Here is a 22822-nt window from a genome sequence, read left to right as displayed (position 1 = left end):
ATCAGTGTACTATTTATCATATCTATTAGTATATGACAAAAATATATATTACAATCATTGTCCAATTTTAATTAAAACCAAAGATAAAATAAAAATTGTTAACACTCTTTTATTAGTGAGAACAGAATTATTTAATAACTTAACCAATAAAAAAAATCTTCAAATTATTACTGTATATACGAAAACAATCGAAATTATTTTAAATATTTCAAATTTTTAAAACAGCTTTAATTTTGTAAAATTAATGGTTTACACTCAATTCTCTGTAAAATAACAGCTGCTAAACACAACATACCGCTGTATATAATTTGAACACATTTATCGAATATTAAACGTATAGAAAATTTTCAGAATAGAATAAAGACGACAGGAGAAAATCAGAGTAACAAAACCGCCTTATGAAATAAAGAAAGAAACGGTATGAAAGTAATACAAAATTTCTCTTTTATTTATAATACTATTTGAAAGTAGCTTATTTTATTCAATGTCTATTTATGTGTAAGTGTCAGATGTGAAATACGTTTTTATGTTATATTTTATTTAAAATAAATGTGAAATTTATATATATATTTTTAATGATGTTAGTAGGTACTTTTATTATGTAAAACGTAAAAATTTTAAGTGGGGAGGAATTGTTTAGGACGAACTTTATAAGGCGTTTGTCTTATGTCTCGGCATTTCACTAGGCAAAACTTGTTATTATTTAATTTGGGAATTACAGTTTAGTTTTGGGTGTAGTTTTCGATTTTAAAATCCTTTAAACCAGTGATTCTTAACAGGAGGGCCGCGGTCCCCTGGGGATCCATAAGACGTTTGCCGGGGGGACCGCCAAATTATGCAAAATTTCCTTCAGAATATAATAAAAAGAAAATTGATGTATAACTGAATATCGTATTGAAAAGTGAAATAAGAAAGATAAAGTTTTCCTATTTAGTTTATTTGTTTATTTTTTATTTCTTCCTACATACAACTTTGTTAGTATAGAAGAAATAAATGCAAATATGCTACTTACACTGCAGTATTTACTTTTATTCCAAATTAATTCTAAGAAACTATTAATGCTTGGAATTTTAAAAATAATCAGGAAAAATAGTAGGTTTTGAAAATTTAAATATTTTTGCAAAAGATATGCAAAATCTTTACAAGTTGTGGGTGTTTTAGTTTTAGTTTAGTTTTAGCATCGACTTTGGACTATATAATGACTTTGGATCGATTTATCAACATGTTTCTTATTTTATTTTTTGTTAAAAATTAATGAGTTTTTACGTTTAATTGTGAAGTTTGAATGTTATTTAAATAAATAATGAAATAAAAAAGTTATGATTTACATTTATTATATAAAAAAATAAAGCAATACAGTAGAGAGTCGTTAATCTGAACCCCGGAAATCCGAATCGCCGGTAATCCGAACGATTTTCAGTCGGACTGTGTCGTGCTGAATCGAACGTTTTTGATACTAGATTTACTTCTAAATTATAATTTTCAAGTTTTTATATTCGTCAATATATTTATTTTGTTTGTACAAAATAAAGAAATAATTTTTAACAATACAATAGCCTCGACTATTATTATAAAAATTTTCGTTAGGCTTAAAATCGACGAAAATTCAACACGAAGCGACACGCAACGGAGAAAAATTTGAACATCGGACAGAATATATTTTTTTTTGTACATAATCGATAATCCGAACAAATCACTAATCTGAACAACCCCAGTCCCAATTGATTCGGATTAACGACTGTCTACTAGTAGAGAGTCGTTAATCCGAATCAATTGGGGACTGGGTTTAATAAAAAAAAATCAATTTATTATAGATAATTTAACAAATATAAATTATTATTAAAAAAATGGGGTTCACAAAAAAATTATGAAATATTTGGTGGGCCGCGAGTATAAAAAGGTTAAGAACCACCGCTTTAAACAGTAATAATTAAATGGTTTAATTAAACAATATACAGTCGAGTCCATTTAATTAACAGATCATTGGATAAAAAAGCAGTTTCTACGAGAAACTGCTTATCGAGAGCATATCCAAGTTTCCGATTTTTTCCCTGTTTTATGTTAGCAGGACCCTCATTGACAGAGTACCTGATAGTAGAGAAATCCTTTTAAGTCTGTGGTATTTTTAAAGCATCAGTCCATGTAAGGGATCACTATTATTAGAAAGGGTTACACGGCTTTACACTATTGTATTTGTTAAGATTTGGCGAAGACTTTCTCATAAATGGGCAGTCAAAAGTTTTTTACAGAATTAAAATGATAAGGCTGTATTTAACACACATATGAGTAGCAATTACATAAGTCATTAGAGAAGGTAACATAAAATGAACAAGCAGGACAGACCACATGTATGTCTTTATCTCGAGTAGACAAAACAAGAAATGATTAGCGACCCAGATTTTGGAAGTCACGTGATCTCACATTAAGGCGTTACGGTCCTTTTATATTTTTATACTCTAGCTCTCATTAGAGAATACTCAAAAAGTTTGCAGCAAGAATGTTTATATCTTTTCAGCTAGGTCTCCTACTGTTTTTAGAAAAGTGAAAGTAATGTGACTGGTAATATTAGGCTATATTCACTGATTATTCAATATAATTAATGATATGAGAATGGAAACCAATATTTAAGTGCAGTAAAATTATGTGATAATGAATTTTAACGTTCCCAAGTGTGTATCCTTTCTACGTAACATAAGTTACGTAGAATTCCTAATACTGTATATGAAAAAGTAGAGAGAATCAAATACCATTGGCTTCGTTCATCACACTCAGTGTCGTAACTAGTCTTTTATGCGCCCGGTGCGAGCTTCTGTAACTACGCCCCAAAACTATGATATAAAACTTGGTCTAGGTCATTTCTACGCCCCCCAGGATCTACACCCTGTGTCTGGGCACCGCTGGCACCGCCCTAGTTACGGCACTGATTACACTCAATAGTTCCGAAGCTCTAAAAACTTTAAATTAAAATCCAAGTAAAAAGCTACTCTTTAAAATCCGACTTCGAGTGAGTTAAGAAGACAAAAAAATGACGAAAAGATGCTATACTTTCATAATTTTATTAATTCCATTTCCCAAATGCATTTCGCAACGCCTCATCAGTGGGTAGTTGAGTTTTGGTAACCTCCGTTCCTTTTATGCTGGATGATGTTTTCCCAGCATGCATCTATCTTTTTTTTTTTTTTTTTTTTTTTTTTTAACTCTTTCCGCCCTGCGGGCACTAAGAGGGCCTCTTTTAGTAGGCCCATTATGGGTTCGGCCAAGCCCACAATAGGGCGACCGGGTGGTGAGGAACGGGGCCCGACATATCCGAACGGACCACCCCCCGAAAAATTCCTGGGGATTATTCGACCCGTTTGGATTCGATCCCGGGTCCCCCAGAGCGGTAGGCTGTCACCTTTACCGCTCGGCCATCCGGCCGCATGCATCTATCTGCATACCGTCATTCAGATTGATTAAATTTACATATTCTTTTATACAAAAATGTTCTATTATTCTACGTTTTAAACAATTTCTTCTTTATAAAGTATTTTTATATTATTTCTGTCTATGTTACAAAAATTATTTTTATAATGTAGGTACCACGGCGATTCTTCTCTTTTTAATCTTATTGCTGCCTCGTGCTCTTTTAAACGTACTTCTAACTTCCTTCCGGTTTCTCCGACGTAAGACTTCGTTTGTGGACAAGTACAAGATAATTTATAAATTACACCTGCAACATCAAGTTTGTTAAATTTTTTGAAGAGTTCCGAAGCTGTTGAGTATTTTTCTTCTGAACGCTCTACAGTAGCGCTGTTACGGGACATGTTTGGTGTTTTGACGTCACATTGAGTGCGTACGTTAATAGCGATCGCTCTGCGTCTCAGCTATTAGCGGAGTGCACTGCTGTCTGTAAGCATTTAGGAACGACCAGCGTCTTAACTAGTCTTTTATGCGCCCGGTGCGAGCTTCTGTAACTACGCCCCAAAACTACGATATGAAAGCTTGGTCCAGGTCATTTCTACGCCCCCCAGAGTCTGCACCCTGTGCCTGGGCACCGCTGGCACCGCCCTAGTTACGGCACTGGGAACGACGGTGAAAGAAAGATGGCAGCGCCCGTACTATCGATAGTATCGTGATTGGGATCTACAATTTAAAATATGTTTTTTTAGAAACAAAAGATGGGTTCCAATTGTAAAATTTAACCATAAAATAGATTATCTTGCCGACAGAGCATTCAAAGTAGCTACGAAAAAAATTAGAATGCCGATACCATTCGAGAAAACACATTACCGAGTGCACAGACTTTCGCTTTCAAAAATTCTAAATTTTCATTCGTAAAACCTCATAATGCACCCCGAAACTATCTGAGCCATGAAGGACGCCATGTTGCTTTCTACCGTAAACTGCTACAAGCAGCCGGTTTTGCCCTCCGACAGTTCGCACTCTGGCCGGAATATAGGAAGGCGTTCCGCAGGAATTTTTAAATGGATGCCGCTGGCACGGAGTTACGCGGAGGAATAAAAGAACGCAACCATTTATGACGTCTTTCATTTACGCTATTTATCGATAGCTGAAACTGACCAATGATGGATGCTTGCTGTTCCAACGCATACCTGATTCATCGTTTAGCGGATGAAACTACGACTGATTGAAACGCCTTTGCTATTACAACTGTTAACTCTGCTGATCGCAGCCATTAACAACCTTCTGGGTGATCTTGTTACTTCGGATTGCATGATGCAGTGATCTCGAGTCCCTGTCCTGAGAGAGCTTATCTGGCGCTCAAGTCGCTTTACGGCTGGAAGAAGTTGTTTTATCTATTTAGTTGGTATACCCTGTAGTTTTGCTAATTGCAAATAATTTTGTCACTTTTTTCTACGTTTTGTCAAGGAAAATCTTATAAAATTAATTTTAAAATTTAATTACTAATATCAAATATAAAGAAAGAAAAAGTACACAGTATTTGGTTATTGGAAAAATTCAATAAGATAAAAATTTCAAATTACAGATGAGGATGTGGATAAATTAAATCGAAAATAAAATTAGTTTTTAAATATTTTTATTTAAAACTGTTATATTTGCTACATATTATGTATTCAAGTTTTGTACATAATATTTTGTTTCTGTATATAGTGTATTTCGTATTTTATTACATATCTATGACAATACAATTGTGAAAATCATAGCTCATCCTCTCTTGTGAAAACCATAGCTCATCTAATCATGGAAATTTAACATGGATGAAGGCAAACTTTATTTTTTCTATTGTAATGCTACATAAAGTACAATTTTAAAAGTAAAAATACAATTTTTACTTGATTCAGTACAGTGAGAAACAGATGTCATACAGTTTTGTATCTTTCACATATGGAATTACATTTCTTAAGACATTCATATTGAATCTGAATATTTTGGTAGTTTAGAAAGTAGTTTGCACCATAGAAAGTAGAATATGAATGCAGATTTATTGATATACTACTGACACCTTTCCTTTTTATATATACCTATATATATATAATCTCTGTTTAATTTATGTTGAAGATTCTTGTAAAAATCTTATATACTGAGCTTAAAACAACAGGTCCAATAACTATTTATCAATTAAAAAAAAAAAAAAAAAAAAAATTGGAATATTTTCCAATCTTCTAGGATCCACCAGTTATTAAAATGTTATCAAATACTCGTAGTATTTTTCTCTACATTCGCCTAGTCACTAGGAATGTTATCAAGTCATGATGATTTGTTCGGTAAGCAATGAGCTATTGAATTTCGAATTTCTTCATTCATTATATTTAATTGATTATTCTGAGAGTTAATTGTGCGAAATATTTGAACATTGAATGCTTTAAACATATTGATAAAATACTAAATCCAAATAATTTTTTCAATAAGAAAATAACGTCTAAATAAAAGTCTTTTTATAAGACAATTCTTTCAATCTTTCATAAAATTCGGGGTATAAATTATAAAATAGTAAAACTTAAGTACTTATATTTGATTCGAATATATTAAGTAGCATGACATCATCCTCATATAATCTTAGTAGGGATTTTAAATCTTTAATTGTTAATATAGATTAGGGAACTTGGTACAAACAAATCATAAAAAACTAAATAAGATTCATTACCGAATTTTCAATACTTATTTTTGAGATTTATTCACGTTTGAGATTTATTCATCGTGAGAAAGAATTCGAAAATATTTAGTTCTAATGTAGAGTTTTCCAATTTATCTATTTTAATAAAAAATATTACATTAACAAGTAGTTGTATATATATATATAAAATCAAGACTCAGCATCACAACTGTTGTTAATTAAAAAACATTGGTGAAGTTTAAAAGTTTGCATATGTTGTTTATGACTGGAAACGATTCAGAACTGCTCAGAAATGTGGTGGAAAGTTAAAGACAACTCCGTATTGCTAAATTTGCGTTTAGTTTTTTTTCCAATTATTATTAAACCAAAATGACGCATCCTGTCTAACGAGTTAAGTGTTCGGGTATTAAAATGGTCGAGCAGACACTTTAAATAATGTTAGTGTCCGGTGAACACTATAGCATGGGTATTAATGTGTTCTTCAGGAAAAACAAAACATTTATTACAAAACCGTTTGGTTATTACATGTGAGTCAGTGTTGTAGTCGTGCCAGGGCTTTAAAAAGAAGTATCAGGGCGGCGTCCTGATACTTCTTTTTAAAATAGAGCGAAGCCCTTGTACTTTGTGAATATCTAGGCCAAAAAACCGAGAAAATTAATTCTTACGCAGTTTTTTTTTTGCGCCGATTACGAATATATAGGTCATTCTTGACTCATTTAAGCCATTTTATAGATATTGTGCCACAAAATCGCGCTTTTCCCATACAAAACACCTTAGACAATGGCACCTCCATAGTGTGGCGATTCGAACTCGGGGCGCAGGTTAGCGCCCTGGCTTTTTTTAATTTACGACTATATTCATGATATAAATAATATTAAAGATTTATATTTAATGTAATCAAATGTAATTTAACATTTTTAAACGATATTTTATTAGTAAAGTAAAGATATTTGTAAAAAACTTTTTAAAAATAAAAAAAAATCCAGCAACGAGTTACGTAACTTTCCCGGCAAAAGAACATAAATTGTGTGGCGCCATCTGTTATGATATTTTATTAAAAACTTTATATATTGTTAACTATTACGAAATGGTAAAAAGTTTAATCTTGAGGATAGGGATGAGTTTTATAAATAAATAAAAAATTGTAAATGCTAATAATGAATAAAATTCATTAGGTCCGTTCCACTCAATATATGACAAATACGAGATCTCCCTCTATTTCCCCACTTCCTCGACCTTTAACCATCAAAATTTGATAGTATGAATCCCCTTAATACACAAACATCCTTGCAACATTTCAGAAAATTTCGATAAAAGGCACAGAAATTATTAAGCTTCAAAATGGGTGAACAAATCATGACATACACTTATCTCACACCCATTAGGAATGTTGTAGTAGTCCTTTCAAAATTACTTTTCCAAATTGCTGGAAACCCTTATCAATAGACTGCCCAATGCTGCTGCTTTTCCTCGGCGGTTTTGGGTAATCCAGTATAACAAGTTAGGTCTGGTTCGTTAGTCTCACGATTTCCACACTTTTTTTATCTTAATTTCTCTTTGAAAAATATGAAAATGGTAAGTAAAAAATAGCAGAAATATAATACATAACATGCAGAATAAAGTATAAAACACAACAAAACACAGGTAATATTTTGATCCCTCACAAGAAATTAGGTTATTTTCTTATAAGCCCTTCTAGGGACATTTTATGAGCCCAACTTCGGACACCTTCTACTTCTTCTAATCGACAACACAAGAGTCTCTGACCCTTTAGTACTCTTAGAGTAGAGAAAAGCCTAAACCCTCAAAAAGCACACCTACACATACCTAGACACCTATATATACAGGAAAATCCCGAATTTTTGCATTTCTCGATATTTCAAAGTGCACTGAGTCCAAAAATGTAAAAATCTTGGGAGGCCATTTTTTTTAATCGATCGCCATACTTTTCCTCTGTTATCCTATATATAAAGCCGGAAAAGTAAAAATTATATTAATTTACTTGGTATTATTGAGGTTATTACCTCTTAGAGGTAATAACCTTATAACAAACATTTAAAACTTATAATTATGTACCCGTACCAGTAATTGTAAAATTTATAATGTTCTTATAATTAAAACTATGTCATAGAACTCTATAATATACTGGAGGAAAATTTTTTGAAGAAAAACTTGATACTTTATTACACGTATAGAAATTATTTTAACAATAAGAAACATAAAAAAAGCGTAAACTTTTTCACACTTTTTATATTTTAAAATAATTCATACAATGTAAAATATTAATTAAAAAACTCTTCCACTGCAATAATCTGGCTTTTTCTCAAAACAAACATTTACGTTAGTGTTCTGATTTGATTTAAAGTCCACTTTACACATTTTACATTTCTTTATAAACACACAATTTTTCCAATTACCTCTTGTAGGTCAGACACTTTAACACAAAGCCGGACATTTTAAGATTTAAGATAACAGACAATATTCCCAGGAATCGGCACTATTACTTAAAGATTTTGGATAAATTTCTGTTGATCCTTTAAAAATTATTGGTTGTGGAAAAAAAAATGCTTTTATGCAGAACAGATTTAAGTAACGTTATAATTTATAAACAACAGACATTGAAGGAAAAACAAATTATAGGATACAAGCCAAGATTTTTTCTTTTTAATTACCTCTATTCAGTCAACTCATATTGCTTGACCTGAACCTTCATATAATCCACGTGTATTGTTAATGATCCTGGTGTTACAGCTCAAGAAATGACATTATTCAAATTCTGGATTTTGTTTTGCCATGTCAGCTTGAAATAGTCAAGGGCCTGTGCATTGTTTTTTACTGCTAGATTTAGATATTAAGCCTCCAACTCTCTCTTTTTCGCCCATAACTCTTAATATTTCTAATTCATGCCAAATTCGAACTTCTGCAGATTTTCAGTGGAATGTACTTTATATTCCGCACATTTCATATATGGTATTTAATCGTCTTTCTTCTTTTCTTTTTATTTTGTTATAAGTTTTCGTAAACTTCAGGGACTGGTCAATATTAGGCTTAAATAAGAAATTAAATTGATAGTACGTACTTATTATTTAAATGCCCGTTTATTAACCGCTATAATTTATTTGCAAATTCTGCCAACATTATCTATGGAAATTAATTTTTATCGCGTTTTTTCTTTTAATCTATGATATATATAGTTAATCTATTATATAATTTAGTCTGCTTTTTTTAGAAGGATTAATAATAGATTCGTAGTCAAAGCGAAATTTAAATAATGGGATATTATTTTCTTTTTCAGACTTGTTTTGATGAAAAGGACGTGCTTTTTTTTCTTCTTTTTTTTAAAGTAATGCTGTAGACGAAAAATTATAACCCAAATATACGAAACCTATTTAATTTGTTTAAAAATATTGTACAAGAACAAATTTTTATTTTATAATAGCATTAAAACAATTATGTATTTAAACTAGAGCGACAAGGAGGAAAATTTTGTATCTTATCAACCGAAAGTATCAGAAACAAGTAGACTCGCATTCATTCGAAGGTGAACTATTAAATCTTTGGCTACCAATGCTATTCAAAATGAAATGGAATTTCTGTATAGTTCTACTTGGTCATCTCTCTTACATCCAAGGAAAACCACCTCACATCATCGTTTATCTCGCCGACGATCTTGTAAATATTTCATTTATATAGTATTAATTAAAAATTAATTATATCGACTAAAAACTTTTGAATTTTATTATTATTATTATACTTTCTAATAATAATACAACCACAATATTATGAATAGGGATGGAACGACGCAAGTTTTCACGGCTCTTTACAAATACCGACACCAAATATTGATGTTTTAGCTGCCAATTCAATAGTCTTAGAAAATTATTATACTCAACACTTATGCACTCCTTCAAGAGCTGCGTTACTTACTGGAAAACATCCAATACATTTAGGTAAAGTCTAGAGAATTATGTTTCAATTATCAATATTTAAACATATCAAAAAGTCTTTATTGTTAAAGTTTATAAATATTTCAAGATTTTTACTATAGTTTTAATGAATAAAATTATTGATATAAAAATACTTTAGGTCTTCAGCATTTCGTACTACGGGAAGCCCAACCAGCTGGATTATCAACAGATGTGAAAATTCTACCTCAATATTTGAAACAATTCGGCTATCAAAGTCATGGAGTTGGAAAGGTTCGTTTCAATGTGTATTCTAACATGCATGAAAATATTTTTTACCTTATTAACTGCCATTTAAGATGCGTACAGGGCGTTTAATAAAAATTATAGTCTATTTATATTTTATGCTTTGAAAATAAGTAAAATTTACTTACCCATAAATTCATTTAAAATTTATTAAATTTGTAAATGTCAATTTAAATTCTACAAAAAGAGTTAAATTTTGATGTTACGATTTTAATTAATTATTTTACTCAATCAAACTGTTTTTAATTACAAATGATAATTCCCTTAAAAAACGAAAAAATTGTTTAAAAAATTATACTTTTTTAATATTTAAAACATATGTAAGTTAATTGAATGGTTTGGATGCAAAAAGGAATAAACTTCACAAAGACAAATTTAAGAAATATTATATTTAAATCGTTAAACAAATCCTAAAATCAATATGTTTCATAATAGTTGTGCTATAAACTGAATCCACCAATGATCGAGTGGATAAAACCACTGAACACTGGTAGTTTGTCATGGGTTGGCGCCTGACCAACGAGATAGCCACGTAGAGTTTTCTATGTTTTCTTCACGTTTGTAACACTTAAATAGGAGTTAGTTTCACTTAAAATGTCTCATCCTCTCTTCGGAAAACCATCTACGTGTCACGTTGCTGTATATATAGACCTAAATATATAAGCTGTCTTTTTGTTATCAAACATATTAATTTTAGAATTTGTTTAACGGCTTAAATAATATATATATATATATATATATCACGTGTGTGTGTGTGTGTGTACGTACTAGTAGCAGATGAGCCCGGCGTTGCTCGGGCAAAAAGTAATGATAGCAAAGATTAAGATTATTAGATTATAGCCGATCTTATCCGTTTTCACCGGGTGCAAGAAGTAGATTCCCCCTCTTCCGAGGCTAATTAGAGAATTTTAGATGGGTCTAAAAGTATGTTCGATTTCCCGCAAAAACGCATCTAAAATAGTACAGTAGAAGCCGAGTTTTTCAGGGTAATCTTTAACTTTCTCTCCCCCCGGGGAAGGGAATATCGAAAAATCCCTTCTTAGTATACGTTCTCATGAGGTACCCTAACTGTGTACTAAATTTCAACTTTCAACTCCTAACCGTTTAGGCTCTGCGCTTATTATTATTATTGGTTGATTATTATTATAATCAACCAATCTCGATTATATTATAAAATATATATATTTGTATAGCTTACTACTTTTTTCACCCAGCCATTCAATTATTAATTTTAAGTTGAAAATGATTTCATAGATTTTTCTTTTATTTACTTGTTATTCAGCAAAGACAACAGCATAAATTATTATTCAATAGCAATATAACAATGTCACAATATGACCTATAGCATTTTGTTTCTCCTTTTAAACAATACTATCTAATAATTAACCGTAATAAATAAGTTAAAACGAGTTTTGACAAAATTCGAAATCTATAATTTCATAATCTTTCTTTTTGAATTAGTCAGCCAGTAAAAAAAAGCACTCTTGTAAATTAAAAAACGAAAAAAATTAAATATGACACGTCGGTTTTCAAATCATAATATTGTAGTCATGAAATCACTTGCTGTTTTTAACCTTTTATAATATTCTTGCATGTTAAAACTACAAAATTCGACCTATGTATTTACGCTCCATTACAGTTTTAGAAAGATTTTTTGAGCTTTATCCTGCTTTCGGCATTACAGGACCCAGACATTCTGTTAAAAAGAACTATTGTAAAAATGTTGTTAAAGTACTTGCCGTATTTACTGTATCTTTAGAAAATATTGAAACGCGTTTCCAAGCTCAAATTGATCCTACGCATTTCTAGCTAATTATCAGTAGGGCGCTATTTTCGATGAAATAGAAATAAAGATTTTCAGTATCCAAGTCATAGCTATCCACTCTCTATAACCTACCACCTAGATAAGATCACAAAATTATACCTAGACTAAACTTAAAGTAGTTTCTGGTTTTACAACCAGATTTTACTAAACGGTTTTAAGTATCTTCCTACACTTGAACAACCATGTTGTTCAAGTGTAGGAAGGTTAAAGGAGTTGGAAGTAAAAGAATAGACGAGAAAGAAACCTGAATCGAAGGATAACGGCCGCCGCCGTTATCCATCGATTCAGAGGGAACCAGATTGAAACTGGAGCGAACTAGATTGAAAAATCACTATATTAATAGTGCACTGTTGACCTCTTTGTCCAAAAATTTTCTTTTTAAGTTAACGTATATTTTCTAATAGACACCCGGATGTCTATTGCGCTGAACATTCTTAACAAGGAATTCAACGACACCCAGCGTTTATTTAGCAGTTTAAACTAAATAGCCGGCATTTATAGGCGCCCAAGTGTCTATTGGAGGATTTACGTTAGGCCTACTTCTTAGGGACCATTTCACAAACCTCAATTTTGTACATCTTCGAACGAAACTGATCTTCAATTGGATCTTCAGCATGCCATCAATGGTTTACAAAAGTCAGCCCTTTGGGAACAGTTTCTTTTACCTGTCTCTCTGATTAATTCACTGTTTTATCGCGACCTTATGACTGCAATTACCACTTCAAATATATAACCAACAGATAGCCTACAACATTCCGCAGTTTGACATTATTTTCTATTTCGTGCAAATAAGTGAGATCGTGTTAGCTTAGCCAGTCTCAGGTTATCCGACACCTGCAAATTCTTCAAGAATGCGGCAAGATCGACCTCACAAATTGAATGTCGCTTTACGCAAATATATGATATACAGGTATTCATTTTATTTTTTATAATGAAAATAATAAATATTAAAAAATTAACTGTTATTGACATACGGGGTGTTAAAGTTTCTCTACTCAGACCTCATTCTCGTTGACATATTTTGATGAAACTTGGTATATACCTTATATGGGCCATGGGGAAAAGGAAAATGCAAAATAAATATTCAGTTCAAATTTCTACCACTAGGTGAAAAAATGGCGCATGCAGTAGATATTATGGAAATTAGGAACCTTTTAAAAAGCCAGTAGTCGATGCCGTTCTTTATCATGCCTTTACAGAAGAAAGATCGAGCTTTACTGGTAAAGTTGTTTTATCAGAACTGCAGTAATGGTTTGGCTGAACTGCGCTAACATCGACACTTGAAAGGCTTGTGAATAGGGCCTATGTCGGGGTATGGGTTGAGAAAGATGATTGACAGATTTGAAGAGACTGGAGAGTTGGGTGTATTGCCAGGAAGAGGCCAGAAAAGGATTTCAAATGAAACTGGAGCAAGTCGCCGTTGCTGTGATTGACAGAGCAAACGCTTCCCAACATTCTTCGGTAAGTGCTCGAGCGGTGTCACGTGATTTGTCTCTTCGATGGTCTACGGTTCCAAAAATTATGTAATCCATTTTACTGTGGAATCCGTACAAGATCCAGATGTTGCAAAAGCTGCACCCTTAAGATCCAGAACAACGCACAGAGTTTGCTTACCGGTTTTTGGCCAGAATAGCCGTTGACAACGCATGGCCATGGAACAATCAGACGAGGCGCATTTCATCCTAGACGGAGCAGTAAATACTCAGAACTGTCGCATATGGAGTACTATAAGACCTGATGTTTATAAACAGTCTCTGCAGTCTGCTTACATGTCCGTCTGGTGTGGTTTCACTTCTGACTTCATTCTTGGCCCCTATTTCTCTGGGGAGATCACACCACAAGGCCCTAAAAAGTGTTCTGTGACGGATACCAGTTACTGCAAACTTCTACTGCATCACGTAATTCCTGCTTTACAAGAATGAGGATGTTTAGAGACTACTGTCTTAATGCAAGATAGGGCAACACCCATATTACCTGACAAGTGAACGAACTGTTTCAGGACAAATTTGGAGACAATCCGGTAATTTCGAGTTTTCCCAATGCCTGGCCTCCTCATTCTCATGACTTGAATCCCTGTGACTTTTGGTTGTTGGGATATCTGAAAGATTGTGTCTATAGAGGAAGCATACGGACTCTACCTGAATTGAAAACAAGCATAACACGCCATGTTGCTGCAATTCCTCGACAAATCTATCGGGCTACTTTTTTTTTTTTTTTTTTTTTTTTTTTGTAACTCTTTTCCGCCCAGTGGGCACTAAGAAGGCCTCTTATAGCAAGCCCATTATGGGTTCGGCCAGGCCCACAATGGGGCGGCCGGGTGGTGAGGGACGGGGACCGACATATCCGGACGGACCACCCCCGAAAAATTCCTGGGGATTTTTCGACCCGTCCGGATTCGATCCCGGGTCCCCCAGGGCAGCAGGCTGCTAACCTTGACCGCTCGGCCATCCGGCCACTCTATCGGGCTACTGTTAAACATGCTGTAAGGCGTTTTGAACACCTGATTGACGCAAATGGATTGCACATTGAACAAATGTGTAAATAAAAACTTTTTGTGTGTTTCCATTTGTATTTCTTGTTTTTCATGCGCCATTTTTTCACCTAGTGGTAGAAATTTGAACTAAATATTTTTTTTTGCATTTTCATTTTCCCCATGGTCCGTATAACGTATAAACCAAGTTTCATCAAAATACGTCAACGAGAACGGGCTCTATACAGATCTGAGTAGAGCAACTTTAATTACAACCATCCTGTATTTATATTTCATAAACTGATTATATATATATATATATATATATATATATATCGAAAATTACATTTCAGTGGCATTTAGGGTTTTTCAAGAAAAAATATATTCCAACAGAACGAGGATTCGATTCGTTTTTTGGATTTTGGACAGGACTAATGGATTATTACGACTACACTACGTATGCAAGTTTTGAAAATTCTACTTTAAAAGTAATTCTTATCAAGTATAATTCCACAGTTACAAATCTAAATATATTATTATAAAGAGGAGATTGTTATCAACTTAACTGTATTTTGTTTTTATTTTGTTTTAGTATGGCTGGGGAGATGTGTTAAGAGATAACGAAAGAGTAGCCAGAGAATATAAAGGAATTTATGCAACTCATTTATTTACAGATCGAGCAATCAATATTATTAAAAATCACGATAAAGAAAAGGTTTTTCAGTTGTAGGCAACGAGCTAGAATATACTACATAGAGTGACTGTAGCGACGTCATGCTGGAAGAAAATTGAATACAATCCGCCATTTTCCTTTAAAATCACAACTTACTGAGTATGATACGGATCACACTGACCTGAGTACATTATAAATAAACAATCATATGGCTGGGAGTAAAGTCCTTCAAGATCTGGTTCGCATTTAATTATAAAAATATTGTTATATAGAGGGTTAAGTACTTCACTTAACACTTTGAACTCTGATCTTACTTTCTTTATAATAATTGAATAAAATCTAAAAATTGCTAAATTCGAGATGAAACAATCTAAATTTATATCACTTATCGAACTACCTAGAGACAAACAAAACAAACTAGATTTAGATGAGACAAATGGATTTTAAAGTTACAATCCTGCCCCACAAGTGGTATAGATTTCAATGTTTTGACTTAAAGAAAGATGGCGGTCAATAGTACCTGTCGTTGCCACCAAGAGCGTTATAACCATGTTCACAGCCACTCTATGTAGTATATTCTAGCTCGTTGGTTGTAGGCCTGTATTTTAAGTTATTAAATACGTAATATTTTGTAAAATATAAGATTAATCAATCAATCAATCTTTATTTGCAGTAAGGAAAAACCTTGTTACAGGGAGTTAGTATTATAAATAGCTTTAAGTTTACAAATATAGTTTATACCAGTGATTCTCAAAGTGGGGGTCGTGAAAAATATTTGGGGGGTCGCTGAAAAATTGATTCTAGATCAATTTTTTTTCAAATATTTTATAAATTTACTATGGATTCATGTTTATAAATAATAGAAATAAAAACTATATAAAATAATTTTTACTTAAATAAATTTCACATATAAATAATAAAAAGAATATAAATATTTAAATACGAGCCTAACCCCCTCCCTCCGGGATGTTTTTTGACACATACTCATTCTTCGGGGGTCCTTTGAAATTTTTAAGTGCAGAAGGGGGGTCACAGTCCAAAAAGTTTGAGAAACACTGGTTTATACATTACTAGCAGATAGGTCCGGCGTTGCTCGGGAAAAAGTAATGATAGCGAAGATTAAGATTATTACGTTATAGTCACAGAAGAAAAAGAGTAATTTCATCAACAAACTAAATATTTCTAAAGAAAGGTCGAATTTGAAAATTCAATGTTCTAATATTGTTCGATTTTCACGACGTGTTCTGATTATATCGTTCGATTTTCATCGAATGTTCTAAAGAAGAAAAGTCGAGAAAAACCGAATTAATCTGTTTAAATTTGAAAATCGAATATGTTCTAACATATTACTCTTTTTTTTTTTTTTTTCCCTCCAGCGCCCGTAAATTTTGCACGGATTTTAAAGTTACAATTAGGGGGTTAGGCTCGTATTTAGGTTGTCCAAAAAGATCGTTATTTTTATTCATAATCAGCTGCTGTTGTAATTTTTAAAAATATTTTATGTTTTTGGATTTTAGTAAATTAAAATATATAGATTTTAGTTTTTTGTAGTGATTAAATGAATCGTTTGTATAGAATTTTCTGAATAGTGATAAGGCTTTGTTGTTCTTAATTTTTAAAATATAACAGTCGAAGTCGAACCAAGCCTTTTTAAATAGGTCTATATGAGATTTTGTATTGTTTATTTTACGTACTTTTATAAATTGTTTTATTGAATTTTCCAATTGTAAATATTTGTCGATTCCATCTTCTAGTCCACTGCTTAGTACGTATTTAATTCTTTCACTAATTTGTAATTGATATTGTTGATAGTTATAATAAGTACTTGGTAACGTACGGGTTTATTCTTGTAAGCTTGATTTTTCGCCACTTCGATAGAAGTTCTTACAGGAAAATGATCTGATAAGTCACAGTTTAAAACTTGTATATCCGTACATAGATCTGCCAATAATTCAGAGCATATTGTTAAATCGATTACTGAACATCCAGAATTAGTTATACAAGTTATTTCTGACGGATAGTCGTTTTTTATTCTTCCATTCAATATATATAACTGTAGTTGGTAAGTATAATCTAGTAATTGGATTCCTAATTTATGTTTTTTATCCTTAGACTCTCGTGTGTTCCGAATTAGCATATTCGGTCCCCTATATTCCAAGTCCATATTTTGTGCAATTCGAGCGTTCAAATCTCCTATCATTAGAACACATGGGGAAATATTTTTCCAATTTTCAAAATTTAAAAAAAATATCGTTTAGAGTTCCGGTGGTACGTAGACTAGCATGATTATCATCAATTTATTTTCTAGAAACTTTATATCTGGATTAGTGATTTTTAATAATACTGTTACATAATTAGTGGTTTTCTGAATAAATTTTATTTCTCCAATATTTCTTTTTAGTATCAAGCTAGCCCTCCATATGGACGTTCTGGGCCGTCTGGTTTTTTTTGTGCTATTGTCGATATAATTTTGTATTCTTTATTATTTTTAATTAAATCTTCGATTGGAGAGGTCATCCAGGTTTCTGTAATATCCAGTATATCAGTGTTTCTTAATAAGTATAAGAAGTCGTTACTAGTAGTTTTCCTTATTAATCCTTGACAGTTCCAGTTTGTTATTTTTAGTTGTACGTTTCCCTGGTTTCCATTCTTATTTGTTTCATTATTTTCTTTTGTTTTTATTATGGTCTCTGATTTGTTAAATATTCTTGTAGGGTATATTCTAAAAAATCATCAGCGTATACTAATTGATTTTGCATAAAACTGTACGTATTTTTTTGCGGATTTATCAGCAGATAATCATCTCGTAATTTGAGTTGAACTCCTCGTTTTTTTAAATCAATATAATATGGTAATAGTGATTTTCTTCTATTACGTGAGTTTTTAACTAAATCAGCTCCCATATTTACATGTTGCCATTCTCCCAGTAACTTATTTTGTTTCAGTCTATTAAATGTCATTAAAATATTATTTCTCAGTTGTTCCGATTTCAGAGTTAAACATTTAATATTAATTTTAGAATTAGATATATTATAGATAGATTTTTTGTCTTCATTTTCATTGCATGTAATCTTTAGAGAATGCGTCAAGAAACTCAATAATTCTTTATGATTTACATCCGTTAATTTATTTGCATAGTCACATATCATTAATTTATTGTTACTTATTGCATTATTCAAAGTATCTATCTTAAATTGCATTAGTTCTTTATCATTACGTAATTTGGTTAGTTCTAATTCATTTTTTTCATTTCTTTCGTTAATAAATTGCAATTGTTTTTTAAAATTAATTATTTCACTATGAACTACATTAATTTCTTCTCGGATAAATGAAAATTGTTTCTCCATTCTTTCATTACATGCAGTATTAAGTTCTACAATTTTCAACCATAGGTCTGTAGTTGAAATGTCTGTTGTTTCCGTAGTTAGCTCTATCGAAGGGTTTAAATTAGATTTCTCACCTGTATGAGTTGGTAACCCTGTTCTTCTTATTAAGTATAGTCCGTGATAAGGTTTGTCTCTAATTCCGATGATATTGCGTTGTTAGTTGATTACTTTAGACGATTTATTGGTGGTCTACCACTCTTCGCTGGTGTTATCTGCAACGGCCCTGGATTCGTTCAATTCCGGAGATTAATAGTAGTAGTAGGATTAGCTCGAGAATCTTCATTTTAGTTGAAAATATTACACAGTTTCCAATTATTAACAATTATCAAATACATAAATGTATATATTTTTAGCCATTATTTCTGTATCTAACACCTAATGCTGTGCACAGTGGAAATCCATATGATCTATTTCAAGCACCACAAAGTGAAGTCTTAAAATTTTCATGTATAGAGGACAAACAAAGAAGAACGTTTGCTGGTAAATATATTAAATTGAAAAAGAAATGTTATTTAGGAGATTAAGTTAAAATAATTAAAATATTGATATATAACGGATTTTTAAAAATTATATTACCGATTTTTATTATTTTAGCGGTAGTTTCAGAATTCGATAAATCAGTTGGACAAATCTTTAAGGCCTTACAAGATAATTCTATGTTAGATAATACTATTTTTGTGCTTTCTACGGATAATGGTGGAGAAGGTGCTGGTTATAGAGGCGGAGTTGGCTCAAATTGGCCTTTAAGAGGAAATAAAGGAACTCTATGGGAAGGAGGAGTGAGAGGAGTTGGAATTGTATGGAGTAAATTGTTCAAGAAACAACCGAGGATTGAAAGAAACTTAATGCACATAACTGATTGGCTACCTACACTTTATCATGCTGCTGGTATTCTGAGTTACTTATTATTATTTATCTAACTAATATTGTGTCCTGTATTACTGTAGTTACATCAAACGATTCGATGACTCGCGAAAAGTAGCGGGAAGAGTTTGGCGATGCCTCGTGTTAGTAGCTGACTCCTGAGCGTATTGCTAGTCATTATTTCATAATTTAGATTAATATCATAATTATTAATCCTTTGTGCCTCAATGTCCTTAATATTTCAGTTTTGTTTTTATATTATACTTTTATAAGACTTATTATACTGCTGTAGTTTCAAATTAGCAAAGAGAGGAAGTCTTGTCAAAAAGCCTACAGGTCCGAAACTCCAGAGTGTACAGGTGAAAATAATATTTTTGATTTATTTTTGACTAAGACGTCCTCACTTTGCTAATTCGAAACTACAGCAGTATAATAAGCCCTATTTATAAACAAGGTCTACGTGGACAGTATAAAAACAAAAAAGTTGATTTTTCTTTAAACTAAAGCAATTACAATAGAGATTTTTCTTAGTGAAGTGTTGTGTAGAGAAGAGTTATTGAAAACTGAATACGACTATTTATACAAAATTATCGGTGCGAAATCCTGTCTCTATCAACATTTTAATTAAGCTTTACTTTTTATTTAAGGTGGTAATGTTAAAGACTTAAAGGATATTTATGGAATAAATCAATGGGAGACTTTAGTTCGTGGCAAACCGACATCTCGGAAAGAAATTCTTCATAATATCGATCCAATCGACGGTGCTTCGGCTCTTCGATACCAAAATTATAAATTGGTAAATGGATCAAATCTTGATGGAAAATACAATGCATGGTATGGACCTTCCGGGAGAGAGAAAAATTATTTTTCTTCCTGTTACAAAACGCTACTTCGCTCCTCATATTCTTGGAAAGTTCTTGAAAAGGAAGGATTACTCTGTAACACTGACAAGTTTTTCGTCGGATTGCAAGATAGTTGTTTTTCTTACCAGAAAAGGAACAACAGTAATTGTGATCCTAATTTAGCACCATGTTTATTTGATATATCAGAAGATCCTTGCGAACTAGAAAATATTGCAAATTTACAACCAAAGGTAAGAAAAATTATTTTATAATTCACAAAAGTAATAAGTTGAACTTACTGATTTAAAAAAAAAATTCCGCTCCTGGACACTAAGAAGTTATTTTCTCTACACTCGGACAAGGCCCCCAATGGGACGGCGAGATGGTGAGGGATGGCTTCACATAGCCGGGAGTGAAAAGTCTTATGAAAACTTTTTGGGGAGTTGGGGAATTAATTATTAACATGCTGCCCACAAGTGAAAAAGTAGCTAAAACCGCTCAACACTGACATAGTCGAGAGTTTGCGCCTCACTATCAGATTGGCCATGCAGAGTTTTTCACTTATCCTCACGTATCTAACACGTAAATAAGTAACACGTAACACGTAAAACACGCAAATTCTCTTAATTATATAGATTAAAAAGAAGCGACAAATCATAATTAAAAATATAATACGTAATTGCTTAACTAATGAGTAAAGTTATATACAACGTTGCCATTTTTATCTTTTGAAAATTAGATCTAGTCTTTTATTTTTAAAAAATACACGCGCTTTTATTTATGTTAATTCGACTAGAAAGACAATTGGTTGACAATTCATTTCTAATTCTTCATCTGCTAAGCGATTTACTTTCCTTAACACTTTAATATTAACTATATTGTATATTTATTACAAGCAGAGACTAAGAAAACAGACTGAAAGGTGAAAAGTAAAGTTAGAAAACAATCATTATCTATTCAAATTAAATAATTTTAACAGCAGCAGATTTTAAGTTTATTTTGTCGGTATTAACAAAAGGATTTATGCAACCGGCTTGTACACATTTTATGATACTCATGCAAAAGTTTATCTAATTATTTGTTAATAACTAGTAATCTCATTTATTGTTTACCTGAAATGATGTTTGACAAACTCCTTGTATTGATATTCACTTTATCCGTATTGAAATTTTTCTGGTCAATTCTCGAGAGCCATGCAAATTGCCTTCATCGTGAAAAGTCCTCAGTTTGAGGTCCTCGATGACAAATAATGCCGGGAATTTTTAAAAATGACGTTCCTTTGTTCTTGAGTGAACTAGCATCACACGACAATTCACCATAGTGATATTCACGACGAATAAATAACGCAAGAACTACAGCAAAAGCGCGCATAAACACAAACAAAACGTAAACCACAAAGATAACGCCGGACAATTGTGCATGCTCATGACGTCACTCGTGACGTCGATTTGAAACCTCTGTAGCTATAGGTTATGTAGTGGTAGACCACCTGGTCCCAAGGAATTTTAAAACTCCACCAGTACGTACAGTACATTCAGCAACACATTTGTTTTTTAGAAGCCAATATTGCTCTGTCGTATATCCATTTGTGGTTTAAATAGTAAATGTTATCGAATTAGTATCCGGATCGTCAGTGAATTTGCCATCACCGAGACGCAAAAGTTGTTTAGCAAAATTCTCTACAGATCTGTCTCCCAATAGACGGACCCTAATCTAAAGGGACAACGTTTTAACGTGTTTCCCAGTGATGATGCCTTTAGGCAGGCATTTACGCCACTCGGCAGGTGTCGACAAGCGAACCAACAATTAGAATTTATCATTTCTGCCATCAGATAGTGTTACATATAAAGTCTGCGGAATCTATATATTATCCCAATACTTTTGGGTAATATATAGCTTAGTGTCGATTTCGGGGTCTAAATCATACTCATATTAACTTTGGTCCAATCGGTTTAAGAATAAAGAACAAACCAACAAGAATTGATTTTGATATATAGATTATATACAGATTAAATCACTTATTTAAATATTTTTACGTCAACTTAAAATAAACGTTTGTCTTTAGGTTTTGAAATATATGCTGAAGCGATTGAATTTTTGGAAAAAAAGCGAAGTTCCTCCGGTTAATCAAAGTATCGATCCGAATGCTGATCCTGCTCTTCATGGATTCACCTGGACAAACTGGGCAGACACTATAAGTTACAATAATTATGATTTTGAAAGAATGTTGACTAATTATTTTAATCATTAAAAATATAAAATGTAAATAATAATAATAATAATATTATGAGTATGTAATCGATAGTTAATATACATTTGAAGTTTTAAAAAATTTATCATTTTTGACACTCGTCCCTATGGTACTACTAGGACATCGCGCGACTTTGTCGTATCGCGATAGAATTGAGGCAGCGCCAGAAAGAGACCCCTGCACCTGTTGGGCATAGAAGAGGCGATCCTTGCAGTTGCCGACAG

The 22822-nt window shown here is 32.3% G+C and overlaps 1 protein-coding gene across 2 annotated transcripts; it reads left to right on the top strand.

The window, feature by feature from the left end:
* The first annotated feature begins 412 nt into the window (after positions 1–412).
* Positions 413–22601, top strand: LOC136986382 (arylsulfatase B-like). 2 transcript variants are annotated; one of them, XM_067283908.1, is made up of 10 exons: positions 413–418; positions 9544–9748; positions 9867–10026; positions 10163–10275; positions 14936–15070; positions 15175–15297; positions 18995–19121; positions 19236–19529; positions 20153–20598; positions 22413–22601. In XM_067283908.1, exons 2-10 carry the CDS (start codon positions 9644–9646, stop codon positions 22596–22598), a joined length of 1689 nt encoding a protein of 562 aa, XP_067140009.1. In that variant the 5' UTR covers positions 413–418; positions 9544–9643; the 3' UTR covers positions 22599–22601. The 2 variants fall into 2 exon arrangements, with proteins under 2 accessions (XP_067140009.1, XP_067140008.1); XM_067283907.1 differs by lacking the exon at positions 413–418 and adding an exon at positions 2479–2559.
* Positions 22602–22822: the final 221 nt, after the last annotated feature.

This window comes from Centruroides vittatus, unplaced genomic scaffold, assembly GCF_030686945.1.
Source record: "Centruroides vittatus isolate TY-2023 unplaced genomic scaffold, ASM3068694v2 scaffold_1015, whole genome shotgun sequence".
Taxonomy (NCBI): domain Eukaryota; kingdom Metazoa; phylum Arthropoda; class Arachnida; order Scorpiones; family Buthidae; genus Centruroides; species Centruroides vittatus.
The sequence above is the reverse complement of the archived record's forward strand: the minus strand, read 5'-3'. Positions and strand labels throughout refer to the sequence as shown.